Genomic DNA, 17,542 nt, shown 5'->3' on the forward strand with positions numbered 1-17,542 from the left:
AAAACAAACAGTCTAACAAACTCATAAAAACCCAATAGACACACCAAAAAGCTATATCAGTTGCTCACTTCTATCGTTGGATTCTCTTTGAGGTTCATGTGCAAAAACACAAATTTTCTATGTAGTATTCACAAATCAAGATGGGTTATTCATTCAAAACTCTTTTTGTGCACTCTGTTTATCCCTTTCTTGCAGTGATGATCGTGCTGAACCACCAGTCAAATGGCATGTTTATGTTACAGGTCACAGTTTGGGTGGTGCATTAGCTACACTTCTTGCTCTTGAACTTTCCTCAAGCCAACTTGCAAGGTGAGTGTTTATTTTTTACATGAATAAGTGGTGCTGAAACCTGGAGATTGAAAATAGGTCATGGCAGAAAAAGGATTATGGTTAAGTAAATACCAACCTATTGAGATGAGATATTGATGAATTAATTTCTTTTACCACTTTCTCTATCCTAATTAAAGAATTCTTAATTAATTCATTTCAAGATTACTCTTAGGGACTTTGGGGATGTTGGAATCTAATTAGGATTCTTGCGATCTAAGGGGCGTTGGAATGAGTGAGGAATCAAGGGTGGAGCGGAAATGGGATAACATAACTTGACATGCACAAGGGATTAATTTGTATGCAATCAAATTGGGCATTGAATCTACCCCAATCATCACTTAGCAACATGAATCAAATTCAACACATGTGCCGCCCTCTTTGAGATACCTTAGTAGTCTAAGCAATTAAACGCAAATATATATGACTAATTTTGAACTTAGATAAAATGAGCATGCAGGTTTAGAGATACTGTAGGTTTTGCCCTATGCTTAGGGTAAACAATGGTATCCTATGTGTTGAATTTCCTTCTCTCTTGTATTATTATTTTTTATTCATGTCTATAATTTTTCCCTATTTGTTGTTGGTTTTTCTCTATATAAGAAGACCTTGTATTTGGTTCAACAATGTAGAATAATATTACATTATTTTTACTTCACATTTTAAAGTTTGTATCAGACCAGAAATAACATTTTTTGAAAAGGAAACGAGTCTCACTATTATTAATGTTGAAAAATAGAGACAAAAGCCTAAAGTATAAGAGGGTTATACAATAAGCAATGGGTGAGAGGGGGGAGGGACAATCAGCAGGCGCATCCAAGTATCTCAACTAGGTTGACACCCCCTTAGCGACCTCATCATATCTATAATGCAAAAGGAAATAAATACTCCTTACTCTAGGCTCATATTAGCCAATACAGAGCCAAAATACAAGGCCAAAATAATTTAATCTACCCATACAAAACATAAAACAAAAACGACAGCAGAGAAACAACTGAAATTCAGTCCTCGTTTATGGAAAAATCCGGTTGAAACAGAGGGCTATTCCAAAACTCATGCAGTCCGGCTATAAAGGCAGGCCAATTTAGCAAAATTTCCTGCAGAGAGTACTCCTGAAAAACTTTGCATAAGGAGCACCACGATGTTGCATTCAGATGAGCAGATTCCAATCAAGTTACCTTTGTACAAACTTTCTTTGCAGCATAAGAAAAATTGACTGATACAATTTCTTTGCAGTCAGTTCTCCATGTTCCTAAACTAGCATGTAACCTTCTATCTGTTAGTAAGCTTTGTCGAGATTCTAATTGTCGTGTTATCTTTTTTTATTCTCATTGTATTTTTCAGCATCAGGATTCAGGACATCAAATTAGGCGTGTTAGGATACTTGATGGTCTCTACTACTTTGATCAAGGTTTTTTTAGTAATAAATTAACTCAGGGTTTTCATATTAGTTTTCCTTCTGGTCATGAACAAATAATGCTTTGGCATCGTAGATTAGGACATCCCAACTTTCATTATCTTATGTATGTCAAGGATACCATCTGCTCTATACTTGTGTGTAAACATCCATTTGTATCCGACAGTCTTGTGTCCCTTAGGGAGTATGCAGAGATCCCAAGTTTTGTTCTTTTTCAGGGCTTTCATTTTTTCCATGACTGCAGCTTTCTCATCCAGACACTCTAAGGCAAGGTGGACACTTTTGGGAATTGTGGTAGAGTCAAGACTAGCAGTAAAAGCTCTGAGTTGTGGTGAGAGATTCTCATATGACACATAGTTAGAGATAGAGTGCTTTGTACAGGACCTAGTACCTTTCCTCAATGCAATAGGAAGATCAAGAGCTGGATCATACTTATTCGTATTTCTTGATGGTCTGACTTAATTTTATTTTCAGTATGTTAAGCAACAACCTCATTCTCATGAATCTTGTCCTCTTTGTCTATGATGACCCCGTCAATACTGCCCTACTATCTTCAGGAATAGTTGTCTCAAAGCCGTCATTCTCACCTCCCTTACTGTCGATATGTGAGTCAGTTGAATTTGTTTTAGACCTGTCATTCTCACTCATTTTATTGTTATTATGTGAGTTAATGGAATCAGTCATACCTTGATCTTTTATTGGTTCAAAATCCTAGACTGGAGTCGTCTGAATAGCAGGAGACTCAACTTCCTTTCTGAGATTCCTCCTGTAGTAAGTTTTCCAGGGAACTTGATTTGTGGGTAGGACTATACTATGAGGACTAGGGTCAGGTAAGGTAACCACAATAGGACAGGTAGACTATAAGGGAAGCATGTAGTTAGATTTTTCAGTCACACTCTCCCTTTGAAGTTGGCTAACGGGAAAGAAAGGACAATCTGTCAAGCTCCCAACCCCAAATATCAAATAAAACACACAAAAATGGCAAACAGAGATGGTACTCTGGAGTCTTTATTTATATATAAATGCCCAAAGGTTCACAAGTGCGATATCAAGATAACAAGTAACAAAAAACATAAATAAACATACCTTTTCCCTCTTTACACCAATGGAGACCCCTGTCGGCTACACTAGCCTACTCCCATAAAGATGATAAAAGAAAACCTAGCTATTTTCTCCCTATCACTCACACTATTTAAAGCCTTTCCTAAAATTCCTTCGCGTGGGCCTTACTTTGTACCGACCTTTATCCCAACTATCCCTCCTCATTAATAATAGGTGTGTTTCCCTTTCTACCCTTTCTCACGTAAGTGTGGATAATTGGTGGCCTTACAATACCCCTCGGTTCCAGATTCACCTTGTACTCAAGGTGAAAGGTGGGGAACTGCTGGTTCATCTAGTAAACGGCTTCCCATGTTGCTTCAGTCTCCAGAAGATCTTTCCACTTTACCAACCATTTGTTGCCTCCCAAGTCCTTGTTCCATCGAATGCCTAGCATCCTTTCTGGCCATAGTTGCAGTTCAAAGTCTTCAGTTAGTATGGATTGTTGGTGCTGAACCACATCCTGATTTCCCAAGTTGAGTTTCAGTTGAGAGATGTGAAAGACATTGTCTATCACTGCTGCGGGGGAAGTTGAAGTCTATAGGCTACTTCACCTATTTCCTCAACTATCTTGTAGGGACCATAGAACTTAGGGGCCAGTTTCTCACACCTCTTGCGTGCTAAGGAACATTGCCGGCAGGGTCTAAGTTTCAGATACACCTCATCTCCCACCTTGAATTTAAGTTCACTTCTCTTCGTGTCAGCCATTTTTTTCATCCTATTTTGGGCTATACACAAGTTCTCTTTCTAAGCATTTAGTGCTAAGTCCCTTTCCTTCAGCATAGATTCCACCTCATTGTTCGGCGTCTTTTTACTTTCATAGGATAACAGTGGAGGGGGCTGCCTTCCACACACTATCTGGAATGGAGTCCTTCTCGTAGAAGCATGGAAGGTGGTCTTATACCACAACTCAGCCTAAGGAATGAACTTATCCCACTTATGGGGTTGTTCATTGCAGAAACATCTCAAATCTGTTTCCGAATACTGATTCACTCTTTCGATCTGCCCATTGGTTTGGGGATGAAATGCCATACTTCTCTTCAAGACAGTATCCATAGTAGTGAATAATTCCTTCCAAAAGTTGCTGATGAAGATCTTATCTCTGTCTGAGATGATTGATTTTGGTATGCCATGCTTGCTGATTATTCTGTCAATGAAGACTTCCGCTACTCTTTTGGCTGTGAATGGATGTTTAAGGGTGATGAAATACGAATACTTGCTTACACTATCGATTACCACCATGATTACATTCATCCCTCCAGCTTTGGGCAACCCTTCAATGAAATCCATGGACCATTCTTCAAGCATTTTCTATGGTATTGGAATTGGTTGTAAGACCCCTGCTGGTTTGGTTGCTTCAAACTTATTCTGATGGAAAATTTCACATTGCTCCACATAATTTTTTACGTCGGTTTTCATCCCTTTCCAATGTAGTTCTCCACTCATCCTCTTATATGTCTTTAGAAATCTGGAGTGGCCTCCTAGAACTGAGTTATGAAATGTATGCAGCAGGTTCGATATCATTGATGAGTGTTTCGACAATACTATTATGTTTTTATACCATAATCTCCCATTCTCCCAACGATATTTGCTTCTCATCTGTGTTCCTTTTCCTCTCCTCTATGATCTTCTTAAGATCTTCATCTTGCTGTACCTCTTCTTCAACTAACTCCATGTTTACAATTCCAGTGGTAGTCATGGTACTAAGTTCTATGAGTTGCTCTATCTGAGACTGGGCACCAGCAGCCTTGTTTTGTAGTCCTGGTTGATAAAAAACCTCGAAATCATATCCTAGGAGTTTGGTTAGCCACTTTTGGAACTGAGGTTGAACCTCTCTCTGTTCTAGAAGGAATTTCAGCGCTTTCTGATATGATAGGATTGTGAATTTCTTCCCTAGTCCATTTCTGCACCGAGAGCACCACAGCCATAAGTTCCCTCTCATATACTGATTTGGTTTGTGCTCTAGGGGATAGTTTTTGAGTGAAGAAGGCAATGAGGTGACCTTTCTGAGATAACACAGCCTCTAATCCTATTCCAGACGCGCCTGTTTCTACTATAAAAGACAAGTTCCAGTCAGGCAATTCTAACACTAGTATAGTTATGGCTATGTTCAATCTATTGAAGGAAATTGTGGCCTCTTTATTTCATGCGTTCTTTTGCAACAGTTTAGTGAGAGGAGCTGCTATTTTCCCGTACCCTTTCACTAATCTTCGGTAGTATCTGGTTAAACCCAAGAATCCCCTCAAGCTGGTGACATCCTTTGGTAGTGGCCAGTTCACCATATCTTGGATTTTCTCTTCATCTTCTACACCCTTGCAGGAAATCAACTGCCCTATGTATTGGATTTGGGAATGAGCTATCATGCATTTTTTTTGTTGGCAAAAAGCTGATCTCATAATACCGCGAATACTATTCCTAGGTGCTTCTCATGTTGAGTGATATCTGAGCTATATACAAGTATATCATCGAAAAAAAACCAATACACAGCGCCTCAAGAAAGGTTTAAATACCTGGTTCATTAATAACTGGAAGATGGCAGGTGCGTTTGTGAGGCCGAAGGGCATAACTATGAATTTATAATGGCCTTCGTGAGTTTTGAAAGTTGTCTTCTCAATATCTCCCACCTTCACCCTTATTTGGTGATAACCTGACTTCAAGTCCAGCTTTGAGAATATTGTGGCTCCGTGCAACTCATCTAATAGTTCTTCTATCACCGGTATTGGGAATTTGTCAGAGGTAGTCACCTGGTTTAGCTTTCGGTAATCAACACAAAATCTCCACCCTCCATCCTTTTTCTTCACTAATAAGACTGGGTTGGAATAAGGGCTATGGTTGGGTCTTATCACTCTTGCTTGGAGCATCTCCACCACTAATTTCTCAATTTCTTCCTTTTGAACGTGTCCATACTTGTAAGGTCTCACGTTAATCGGTTTCTGTTCTGGCATCACCATGATTCAGTGATCTAGTTCCTAGTTCTCTTCTAGGAGGTAACCCTTTTAGGTTTTCGAAAATGTCAGAGTATTGATGTAGCAAGAACCTTATCATAGGTGTATCCTCTTCGTCCCCCTTAATTTCTTGTTCTTCTTCTAGATCTTCATTCATTTCTATGTCATAGTTTTGTGATTCCAAGAGGAAACCTTGGTCTTCCTTGTCCCATGTTTTCTCAATGGTTCTTAGAGAACATTCTAACCTAACAAGAGATGGGTCCCCTTTCAGGCTGATTTGTTTTGTCCCTATACAAAACATCATAGTTAGGGAAGGCCAATGGACCTTCATGGTTCCAGTTGTACCAGTCCACTGCATTTCCAAAATTACATCCACATTTCCCAGTTCAGTAGCTAAGAAATCAGCCACGATGGTGAGTCCTTTCAGTTCCAGCAATAATCTCCTACACACCTCTCTTCCTCTGCACCTTGTTCCATTCCCAATAGTTACTCCAAATTGAGTTCCCTCCTCCAGAGGTATTTTTTCCTCCTCTACTATCTTAAGGAGTATAAAATTGTGGGTTGCTCCACTGTCGATTAGTACCACCACTTCCTCCCTCTTTATCTCTCCTTTAAGTTTCATTGTTCCCTTGTTTGTCAATCCACTAATTGTCCTCAACTCTACTTCCATTCCATCTGTGAGGTTCAGTTGTTTCAACTCCACCACCATTCCAAAGCCTTTCCTAAAATTCCTTCCTATGGGCCCTACTTTGTACGACTTTTATCCCAATCATCCTTCCTCATTAATAATAGGTATATTTCCCTTTCTACCCTTACGTAAGTATGGATAATTGGTGGCCTTACACGATCTTCAATAAAGGTACATCCATGGTAATAAAGTACTTACTTGAAGATGGGTGGAAGCATTTATAGCCTCGTTGGTGCAAAGGATACCCAACAAACATGCAAGCCTGAGCTTGAGTGAATTTAGTTTGGTTAGGGCCATGGCTATGAACATAGATTGTGCATCTTAACACCTGAAGGGGAACATCAGAGATGAGACGGGTGGAGGGAAAGGATTCTTTGAGACAATCTAACGGTGTCTGGAGGTGAAGAACACGGGAAGGCATGCGGTTGATGAAATGAGTTGCAGTGAGAACGACGTCACCCTAGAGATAGGAAGGAAGAGATGTGGATAACATAAGGGAACGTACAACTTCCAAAAGGTGGTTCTTTTGCTTGGCAACCCCATTTTGTTAGGCATGTAAGCACAAGAATTTTGGTGAACAATTCCTTGAGAGGATAAGAACTCATTAAGAGAGTGGTTTTGAAACTCACTATCATTATCACTTCGTGGGATTGCAATCGTTGTACTGAATTGTGTTTCTATGGTGTGATAGAATTCCCAGAATGTGGAGGTGACTTCAGATTTGTCGAAGATCGAGACAACCGAAGTAAGACGAGTATGGTCATCAATAAAGGTCACAAACCATCGTTTCTCATAGGAGGTAATGACCTTGGATGGTTCCCAAAACATCATTATGGACAAGAGTAAAAGGTTGGGTTGGCTTATAAGATTGCAAGGGAAAAGAGATTTTGGTGTTGTTTAACCCTTATGCACACATTAGAAGATAAAAGAGGAAACATTCACCTTAGAAAAAAAAAGGTGAGGAAATAAGTATTTCATATATTTAAAGTTGAGGTGGCCTAAACGGAAATGCCACAACATATAGTCCTTTTCAAAACTAGTAAAGTAGGAAGATGAAAGACTAGACTAGTCTTAGAAATGCTACCAGAGGAGGCATCATTATCAAGCAAGTAAAGTCTCCTACTGTGTCGAGCAATGTCAATCATCCTCCTTGAGCTAAAGTCCTAAAAAGAAGCAAAATCAGGGGGAATGTTGCGTTGCAGTCTAATTCACAAGTAATCTTGCTTATTAACAGAAGATTATATGAAATTTGTGGCACATGCAACATATTGTGTAATGATAACTCGTCAAAAGGAGAGATATGCCCTTTCCCGGCAATGAAAGCCAAGGAGCCATAAACAATTCTTATCTTCTCATTCCCAGCACACAGAATGTAGGACACAGAGTTCAGAGGAACCGGTTAAATGATCTGTGGCACTAGAGTCCAGGATCTAGGGATTCTTACCATCAATACTCATGAGACTAAAGGACTGAGGGATGACTGGACAATAGCTCCAAGTGTGGTCGGACTAGCAGTCTCACTCACGTAGGCTTGTCCTACGTTTTATTTGTCGGTGGAAGATCGTCTCTTACCTCCCGGGGGTAACCATGCAATTTTCAGCATTGCTCCTTAATATGCCATTGTTTCTTGCAGAGTCCACAAACAAGGATCGGTTTTCCAGTATTCTTCACTATCATGAACAGGGGTCTTTACATTGAAGGCAACATAATCAATAGCGAGCGTTGGCAAAATACTCATGGCACTTGTACGATCCTCCTCAAGACGGACTTCAAAACAAACTTCCATCAAAGAGGAAATAGGTCTTTGGCTCAGTATACGCCCTCGTACAACATCAACTTAGAGTGGAGACCAGTAAGAAAGTCGTAGAACCTGTCAATTTCCTCAATCCTCGAGTGATGTATACCATCACTAGGACAATTCTAGACAATTTCCCTACGCAAATCCATTTCCTGCCAGATAAGAGAGTTTGTTAAAATAAGACGTCACATCCATCGTCCCTTGTTTGTATTCATGGACCTATTTCCGCAGAGTATAAAGCCGAGAGGCATTTGGACGCTTGGAGTATAGTGTCTACGCCATGTCCCAAATATTTTTTGCAGTTGTAGCATACAGTAATAACTTCCCAATCTAGAGCTCCATACTATTGATCAAGGTGGACTGAATAAGAGAGTCCTCTCCTTTCCAGTATCGTTCTTGTGGGTTTCTTAGCGAGGGAAGAGGTATCTCTCTTGTCAAAAATCCAAACTTGTGGTGCCATTCACGAATCATTCTAATAGGTTTTGACCATTTAGTTTCTCCCCTGAAAAATACCTTGGAGACTGTGCCACTGTATTAGACACATAAGAAGAGGAGAAACAAGGAACGAGGTTATCGGATTCTCATAATACATTGGTGGCCGGTGGGGTCAAGTGGATGGTGGAAGGGGCCCCTAGTGTAGCTTCAAGTGCTGCAATTTGTTGTCGAAGCATGTCCAATTGATGCGGAGGAACACGGGGAGACGAACCTTGTACATGTGGTCGTGAATATGCGGAGGATAGACATTGAGATTTGCAGCTAAACCAGAAGTTGGTGGCTGGACAGAACCTGACGGCAGCGCGCGTGGTAGTCCGTGGACTGACTGAGCAATACCAGAAGCAGGTCCGCATAAAGAGGGTACCTGTATAGATGGCACTATGTGATGGTTTGGTTGGACCGAAGCTAACGGCACGTTTGATGGAGGAATCAGAGCTGGCGGCGCGTGCAGGCCTTGGGCAGCTGAAGGAATGGAATTGCCGAAGGAGTACGGCTGAGTAAGGCTGGCCGGTGAGTTTCATAGCTGTCAGAACCATTCGTCCAAGGCGGCGCTAATTCAGGATTCAATGGTGGCACCGACCATGGCACTAATGTTGTTGGCTGTCTCTTCTACTAGGGTTCCATCATGTGTAAGATCTTCTAGGATTTCTTCAATATCGTGGTCTGATATCATATTGAAAGTGGAGACGAATAACAAACATAATTTTATCTGAAAACCCTAGTACAGTAAGAAAAACCATGGTGTCGATAATTTTATTATTTTTTAATACTCATAAAGGCACAACGGGAAAGTTTTTATAGGCAACGCGAGCCTAATTAACAAAATAAAAAAAGGGCAAAGTAAATTATGTAACTACCCTTATGCTTTCAACATAATCTAAGCCCATTACTTATTACAAAAAGTCTTGCTCATTCTTCTTCTTTTTCTTTCCTTCTCTAAAATAGGCACGAGGCAATAACTGTGACCATGTATAATTTTGGATCTCCTAGAGTTGGCAACCGGCAATTTGCAGAAATTTACAACAAGGTGTGAGATTCTCTTGTTTCATTTGCAAAACAGAACATTCTTTTCGTCTTAATTTGTTCAACATTTTTGCAAACTGCAAGTATTTAAAACCTTTTGTTTTCTCTTGAAAACATTCCTGATCTTAATTCAATCTTATTTACATTTGCAAGTTTGCAACTTCATCAATCAACGCTAAATATTGCAGAAAGTAAAAGACAGCTGGAGAGTTGTAAACCATAGAGACATTATACCAACAGTTCCTCGTTTGATGGGTTATTGCCACGTGGCTCAGCCTGTGTATCTTGCGGCAGGAGATCTGAAAGATGCATTAGTGAGTACTATTTTTTTGAATTTTCTCTTGTGAATTTAACCTTGAGCTAATAAGGGATGCATGTGCTAAAATTTTCAATCTGACATTTGTTCAGTTAAAGAAGGAAAAAGAAAAAGAGGAAAAATTGATGGTGGTAAAAAATTCACCTTAAAAATTAAACCCTGAATCTTTTTAAAAGTGTATGAGCGAAACCTTCAAAGTCCTGCGCCTTGAGCTCTTTCCATCATTTTTTTAGATAGTAATAATTAGGGGGCTGTTCTTTATTAACTAAACAGACAAATTTACTAAGCCTAAATGTAAAGTTTTTTGTTTTAAGAGGTTTTTTTTTTTTCATATTTTCACCTCAACTACATTTTATCTTCTTAGTGTAGTATTTTTTATTACTGAAACTTATGGCTAAAAATGGTTGATAAGCAAATAATTGACATTCATTAGCTGAAGCATAGAACGATTAACTTTCAAGCTAAATTTTTAGCTTTTAATGACGAGTTGGAACTTCAAGAGTCACTTGGACACTTTGGACATAATGAATATTAACTTTAAGTTCATAATAAAGATGTGAATGAATCTAGAAATGCGTTAAAGATGTGAATGAATCTTAATTTCTAGATTCATTATGGCGTATGAGTGTCCCAGTGACTCTTGAAGTTTCAACTCATCATTAAAGGCTGAAAATTTAGCTTGAAAGTCAATCGTTCTATGCTTCAGCTAATCAATGTCAATTATTTGCTTATCAAACGTGCTTTGTTGTGTCTTGTGCTTAAGCCCCAAAAAACTAGTGTGTTTTATTGCACCTTGAGCTATAAAATATCTCTCTTTCCACTCTCTTTCTCATTCGATCCAGTAAGCCCACCATTTTCTCCGTCGCTAAGAAGATTCGTCAAATTTGAATGTTAGAGGCGATTTTTATTAGCAATCTAGCTAGCAAGGATTTATGTTTCTGGGTTTTGGTTTGGTTCTATTTCTGGATTTAGTAACGGAAAATTGAAAGAATCGAGTGTGGTTGTAGGAGGGATGTTTTCAAACATGAATTCATCAATATGGGTAATTGAAGAAAGCTTTTTGCACATCCTCCCATCTCCAGAAGGCATTAAAAGCGAATGCTTTTTTTCATAAATGAACGGAAGTGAATGAGAAGCGAGAGACAGAGTAGAGAGAAAATGGGTGATTAGAGGGAAGGGAATGACTAAGGGGGAGGTGGTGGAAGGTAGTGAGAAAAACGAAATGTGAGAGATTGTGAAAAATGGATTTGATTTTTACATCTATAATAGGTTTAAAATGTTTGTATATATCTTAGTTTGCAAACTTAATTTGTACACTTGAAAGGTTGGGCTAAATTTGTACGTTCTTAAAAATTCGAGGGTTAACTTTTATTATGGAAAGTTCAAGAAGGCATTTGTAGCAACTAGGAATTATAATCTTCAATATTTAGGAGCAAGAAACATTCTACTTCCCCCTCCACCCCTCAAACATCGTTCTTTTTTTTCTTGATTCTACTTTTTTCCATTTATGAAATATTGGTGTGAAGTTATACTCAAATGTCGTTTTCAACCAAGCATTAGATTCTATGTTGAATTGGCATTCATATACTTCGGTAATTAACAATCAAAGTGGATTTCAGTTGTAATGCGAGCTAAGAATCGCCAAAATAACAGTTCGAAGGGACTGTTTCGAGTTCAACTGAAAATTGATAAAAACAATTTCCACGTTCAATTCAGGAAAATGTGGAGCTTCAAGCAGATGGTTACGAAGGCGATGTCATTGGGGAGTCCACACCAGATGTTTTAGTCAATGAATTTGTAAGCGTATTCCCTCTTCATCATAAAATTGAAATGAACTGACATTCTAACGTTCTTAATATCAATATTTCTTGGTTATTAATTTAAACATTTGCAGATGAAGGGAGAAAGGGAACTTGTTGAAAAGCTTTTGCAGACAGAAATTAACATATTCCGTTCAATTAGAGATGGAAGTGCGCTAATGCAACACATGGAAGATTTCTACTATATTACACTGCTAGAGGTAAATCTCTACCTCTCTCTTGCATTTGACTTTGGTAAGAGCTAAAGAAAACGAGCCCCTTTTAATTTCTTAACAATTCATAACTATGGTGAACCAACAGAAAGAACAAAATAAAATTAGAATGTAGAGTTTGAGACTTGTTGAGAAAATGAAATTGATAGAAAGAGAAAAAAAGAAATTTTAGAAGCTCATTCTTTGTTAAAATTCTTATTGAAGTACAAAATGTGCAAAAGTATGGTGCTCAAAATATTGGAAAGGGATACAAAATTGATATTGGAGATCACTCTTATATAAGTGCGTGATTGTTATAACTTACAAGTTAAAAACGTACATAACTTAAACTCCAAACTTAAAAACCAAAAAACTGAAAATGTTAGAACTAACTTTTAAGATAAAGATTTTAAACATTACACTGAAGAGAAAAACTCAAAAAACTCAAAAATTAACCAGGCTGAATTAAAAGATGTAAATATTTAGAGACGAATACAAAATAAATATAAAAGTCTACGAACTAAAATAAAATTAATAGGTAAGAAATCCTTAAGAAAGTACATTTTATTTTTGTTGGCCCCTGAGCTATGTTTGTGTGTTCAGAATGTGAGGTCGAACTACCAAAATGTTGGCAACTCACAATCAGACCAACAGGCTTGAGTTGTGAATTTGGATACATCAAGTCACTTCAATATTTACCGTTGCATTGATCTTTTGTGGCATTATTCCATTCCAATTCAACCGGCTTTAGTATAGTATTGTGGCCTACTACTCATAATAGCTTGTACAATATTACAATCAAAACTAGTTTCTAGCTTGTCTTGTTTTTAGACGTTATGTATATTTAACCTTTTTTTTTTCTGTTTAAAATATTGAATGTACATGTCCTTTGTGTAGTTGATAAAATAAATAAATATATATATATATATAATGGCTCAAATAGTTTTGGATTTTGGTAACGAGGTCTAGTCTAAAATCTATTGTTTGATATATAATTTTATTTTTATTTCAATAGAGGTGATCATGATGCAAGCATGAAAAAAAAAAACCTTTTTGAGAAGATAAAATTGCTTGTATGAGCCCATTTCATTAAATATAATGATAATTTATTTTCACCAACAATTTATTATTTGCCTACATTACCAACTCTATTGTTGTTGAATCATGATTAGAGCTTATAGATTACAAATTTTTGATACATTAATTATATAAACGGGAGGGTACTTAATAGTCCACGCTCCCGCACTTCGCGAGATATTTTCTAATATTATGTTAAAATTATTGATTGATTTCAGAATTTAGTTGATGGATTTAGATAAATTTAACTATGATGGCAATTTCACCCTTGAAATTTATTCAAAGATTCACAAGATTATAAGATTTCTGACAAGCTCATCAATGGGTTAATAAGATTATAAAACTGCACTACATATTTATGTATTTGAGGTGAATGCAATATATATGATGAACAAACAAATTTGGCCTGTGGACTGGATGGTACTCTCATCGGACAAACCACCCTCCCTCTCCCCCCACATGAATTTTATCGCAGCATCTCACTCTTCCTTTCCTTCTTTTTTTTTTTTTCTATCAAAATTAAAATAGTTACTTCATTAATATTTTAATTTAAAGTTTGTCCAACCACTTTTATTTTTTCTTTAATTCTGAATCAGTCAAATTACCTTTTTTTTACCATTTTTTTTAGGTTAATTACAAATATATATATATATATATATATATATATATATATATATATATATATATATATATATATATATAACTCATTAGAGCCCACGTATTACATCGGTGTCAAATTCGAAACACCCATGCTGTCCACAGCTGAAAATAGACTATTAGGGTCAACCTGAGCTATCTACCATTGATACTCACTCCAACTGGAGTCTACCCATATTGGCTACATTCACCGGATGTAAAACCCAATGTTTCTCTCATTAGATTTGCATAAAATCTCTCTTTCTAAATATGTTAATTGTTGGACTACTTATCTTTTTTTTCACTCTTTTCTTTTTTACGATTTATGAGACCTAAAGGAAGATGAAGATAATTGCAACAATATCATTTAGGCAAAATTATAACTTTGTTCTTTAACTACAGTAGACTTTGATTGTGTATGAAAACACTAAATGTATATCTCGATAGACACAACTAGATTGCTATTTGTATCTATCTAAGATAGGATAGATAGAATTCTACCTATCTCGTAGACAGAATTCTATCTATGAGATATTCAAGATAAACAGAGATAGACAAAGATAGAATTCTACCTATATTTGTCTCGAATAGACATAAATTATAGTCTATCTATGTTTATCTCAAATATATTTATTTATATTTATTACATTTTTCTTATTTATCTTATCTATTACGTTAATCACATTAGCAATATTGAATACAAGGTAATAGATGGAAATGAACACTGCATAGTGAAGCTAGACTTGGAATCATGTAATTGTCGATTTTGAGGAAATTCCATGTGCATGTGTTGTTCTACGGATGGTTAATTTATATACATATTCTTTTGCAGCTGAGTTTTATAAGAGTTTCTTTAGTTGTTTTGTAATTTTATGTTGAAAGATAGAAAATATATATTTTAGATTCTTGACATTTAAAAACTGTCGAATAAAAATCAACATACTCGTGACAATTTTTTTGCATCACGTAAATATTAATTATAATTGACATGTATAAAACATCAAGTAATAACTAAAATAAAATAATTCGAAATTGTCCATGAAATATCCACTTTTTTAACAAAATACTTGACATTTTTTCTTTAAAATGGTCCTTACTTGACATTATTATAACAAAAATGTCAGGTAAGTAAAACATTGAAGTGTCAAGTAATCCAATTTTTGTAGTAGTGCTATTTTTTTAAAAGGAATTGTGTGTTTCTAATGTTTTTTTATGAAATTGAGATTTAGATTTAGTAGTTTGAAATTAAAACTGAGATTGAGTAGGCTTAATTTTCAACTTATACATGTAAATTATTTTCAACTTTACGAAACACATGTGTTGCCCGTAGTTCCTACTAGTAGTTTTAAAAGTCATTTATATTTCGATATATTTCAAAAAAAAAGACTACATCTATGACAGAATGGAATTTCATAGAATTCCCATAGCGGAAGTACATGAATGTCGTGCAAATAGAACTCAATTTGGAAAACCACAAAATTCAAAGAAAACAAAAACTTAAAACTCGACATGCTTTTATGAGAAAAGGAAAAAAAAAAAGATAAACCTATCCTCTGTATATTCCATTCTAATGAATCGAATCCATATTAATTTTAACTTATAGCTTATTTATATTATAATTTATCAAATATATTATATTAATTGTATTATATACAAATTATTCCATTTAATCAAATTAAACTAAAATAAATTTTATTTTTATTGAGCTAAACAAGAAGATCATGTGAATTTACAAATTGAAGCTCCAATAATATGATATTAATTGATTAAACTCTTTAATTAAATTAATCTTCATTCATTTACCATGTATGAATTGTTTCGTTAAGGACTAACAGTTGTACTCTTCTTAACGTAGATATATATTTTTATGTTTATTAGATATAATCAATCGACAGTGCAATGATCCTTCACAAATTGTTCGTAAGTACAATTTAGGCCAAAAATTACCTTTTTGTCTGTGTAGTTACATTTAACTCCTTAGTACCATTGATTCCTTTAGTGAACAATAGATATAGTCTCACTATAACTAAACTCCTCTCTAGCCAAGAGAGGATATGGCGCCACATTGTTTAAGCTCTGGATCCAGCCTTTAAGAGGGCAATTTCTCTACTTAGATCTATAGAGAATGAGTGAATTTCTTGTATTCTTAGCTCCCAGAAGAATCTCCAAAATAGTAGGCATATTGAGCAAGCAATATAGGCCACTCTCACCCATGCAGATCAAATAACCGCCTTCATGGGTAGGAGTTCACAACTCATTCAAGATTCTCATCAAGCCACCTATGGTCAAGTGAAATGTGATCTTAACTAGTAACAATGTTAATAAGAGAGACTATTCATTTCATGGTCTAGTCTTATACAAACTCTTTGTATAGAATACTCTCGCTCTAATGTCTCGACATGAATAATCATAACCAAATCATTTATCACACTTTAGAACAATTGTAACAACTACAAAACAAGTTGTATTCGTAGTGGCATCAAAGTAAGACATCGAATCTTATCCATCTACTACAAACCAATTAGACTATCAATTAAACATGACCCACTTACATGTCTCGACATATATGTTTAGGTTACAAAAAATAACCTTGGAAGTTAGTTCATTGATTTTGTGGGTTAATGCAACTAAATGTAAAATAAAATAAAATATTTTATTTTATTAGATAAATAAAACGCTTGTTTAGTACAATTACAAACTACAAGACCATCAGATTTAGGGCATCAACTCAACAATTTGCACTTAAGTTATATATAAATCTCGTGAATTTTTTATGATATATACATGTGTGTACATGTATTATGTACACATGTAGTAACAACAGACCTCTCCTACAACACCTCTAACACTCTTTCTCTCTGCCTCATTAGCTTACTTATGTTAAAAAGAAATAGAAAAGTTAAGATAATTGTGCGATTAAGCCCTAAAAGTAGTTAAGTGTTATATGAGTAACACCATTGATACAACTATATAGTTAACAAAATCCAAATTATTTCACTTGTATAAATCTAGTAATTAACAACATGATAGTTTATTTACATAATAAAATTGAAGGAAAATTAGAGTAATTAGGGGGGGAAATCAAAAGGAGTTGTATCCTTTATTCTTGTTTGGATTGCCTAATGAATAGTGTTCATATAACAAATTTAAAAATACTTCTTGTTTGGATTTCTTCAATATCTTTTCTACAAACGTGAAATGTAAACCGACTCTCTCACCCACAAAAGAATCGTTCATACTTGTGTGTATATTTGTAGTTTGTTTCGGTAACTTCATGGAATCCAGAAGTTCACCTCTAAATATAAAAATCACAAACAAACAAAACACATTAGTAGAAATTACTATGGTACGTAGTAAAGTTGTTGTGTAATACCAAAACAGGGGCAGAGGCACTCAAATAACTTAATCAACCTTTTCCATTTCTGACCTCTTCCACTTTCAGTTTCCACGATGATGGGCACCCCGTAAACCGGCTCTGCCACCAAGTATTGCTGGTACGACCACTGATTAGCCACAAGCGGCTCCACCATTTCATCAGCTGTGTCTGGATGTTCAAATTGCGATTGCGTTGAAGGCGGCAGAAAGGTGGGAGCATCGTTGAGCCATAGCGGAAGTGGGGGAGCTGAGGGCTGCTGCTGGTTATGCTGATGGGTTGAGGAGGAGCAATGGCAAATGCAGCAGTACTGGTAGGAATTTGTTTGGGTTTCGTTT

The 17,542-nt window shown here is 36.2% G+C and overlaps 1 protein-coding gene across 4 annotated transcripts in view; it reads left to right on the forward strand.

Annotated features, from left to right (window-relative positions):
• LOC101204368 overlaps positions 1-12,979 on the forward strand; it is a 52,218-nt gene extending 39,239 nt beyond the window's left edge. For 3 of the 4 annotated variants that reach the window (XM_011656205.2, XM_031884962.1, XM_031884963.1), the window contains 6 exons: positions 196-309; positions 9,714-9,795; positions 9,980-10,105; positions 11,824-11,904; positions 12,002-12,127; positions 12,722-12,979. In XM_011656205.2, the coding sequence (XP_011654507.1) occupies positions 196-309; positions 9,714-9,795; positions 9,980-10,105; positions 11,824-11,904; positions 12,002-12,127; positions 12,722-12,778 (586 nt within the window). In that variant the 3' untranslated portion in view covers positions 12,779-12,979. Of the gene's footprint in view, positions 1-195; positions 310-9,713; positions 9,796-9,944; positions 10,106-11,823; positions 11,905-12,001; positions 12,128-12,721 lie in introns of those variants that run through there. The other variant, XM_011656206.2, reaches the window with a different exon arrangement.
• The last annotated feature ends 4,563 nt before the right edge of the window (positions 12,980-17,542 follow it).

This window comes from Cucumis sativus, chromosome 5 (genome assembly GCF_000004075.3).
Source record: "Cucumis sativus cultivar 9930 chromosome 5, Cucumber_9930_V3, whole genome shotgun sequence".
Taxonomy (NCBI): domain Eukaryota; kingdom Viridiplantae; phylum Streptophyta; class Magnoliopsida; order Cucurbitales; family Cucurbitaceae; genus Cucumis; species Cucumis sativus.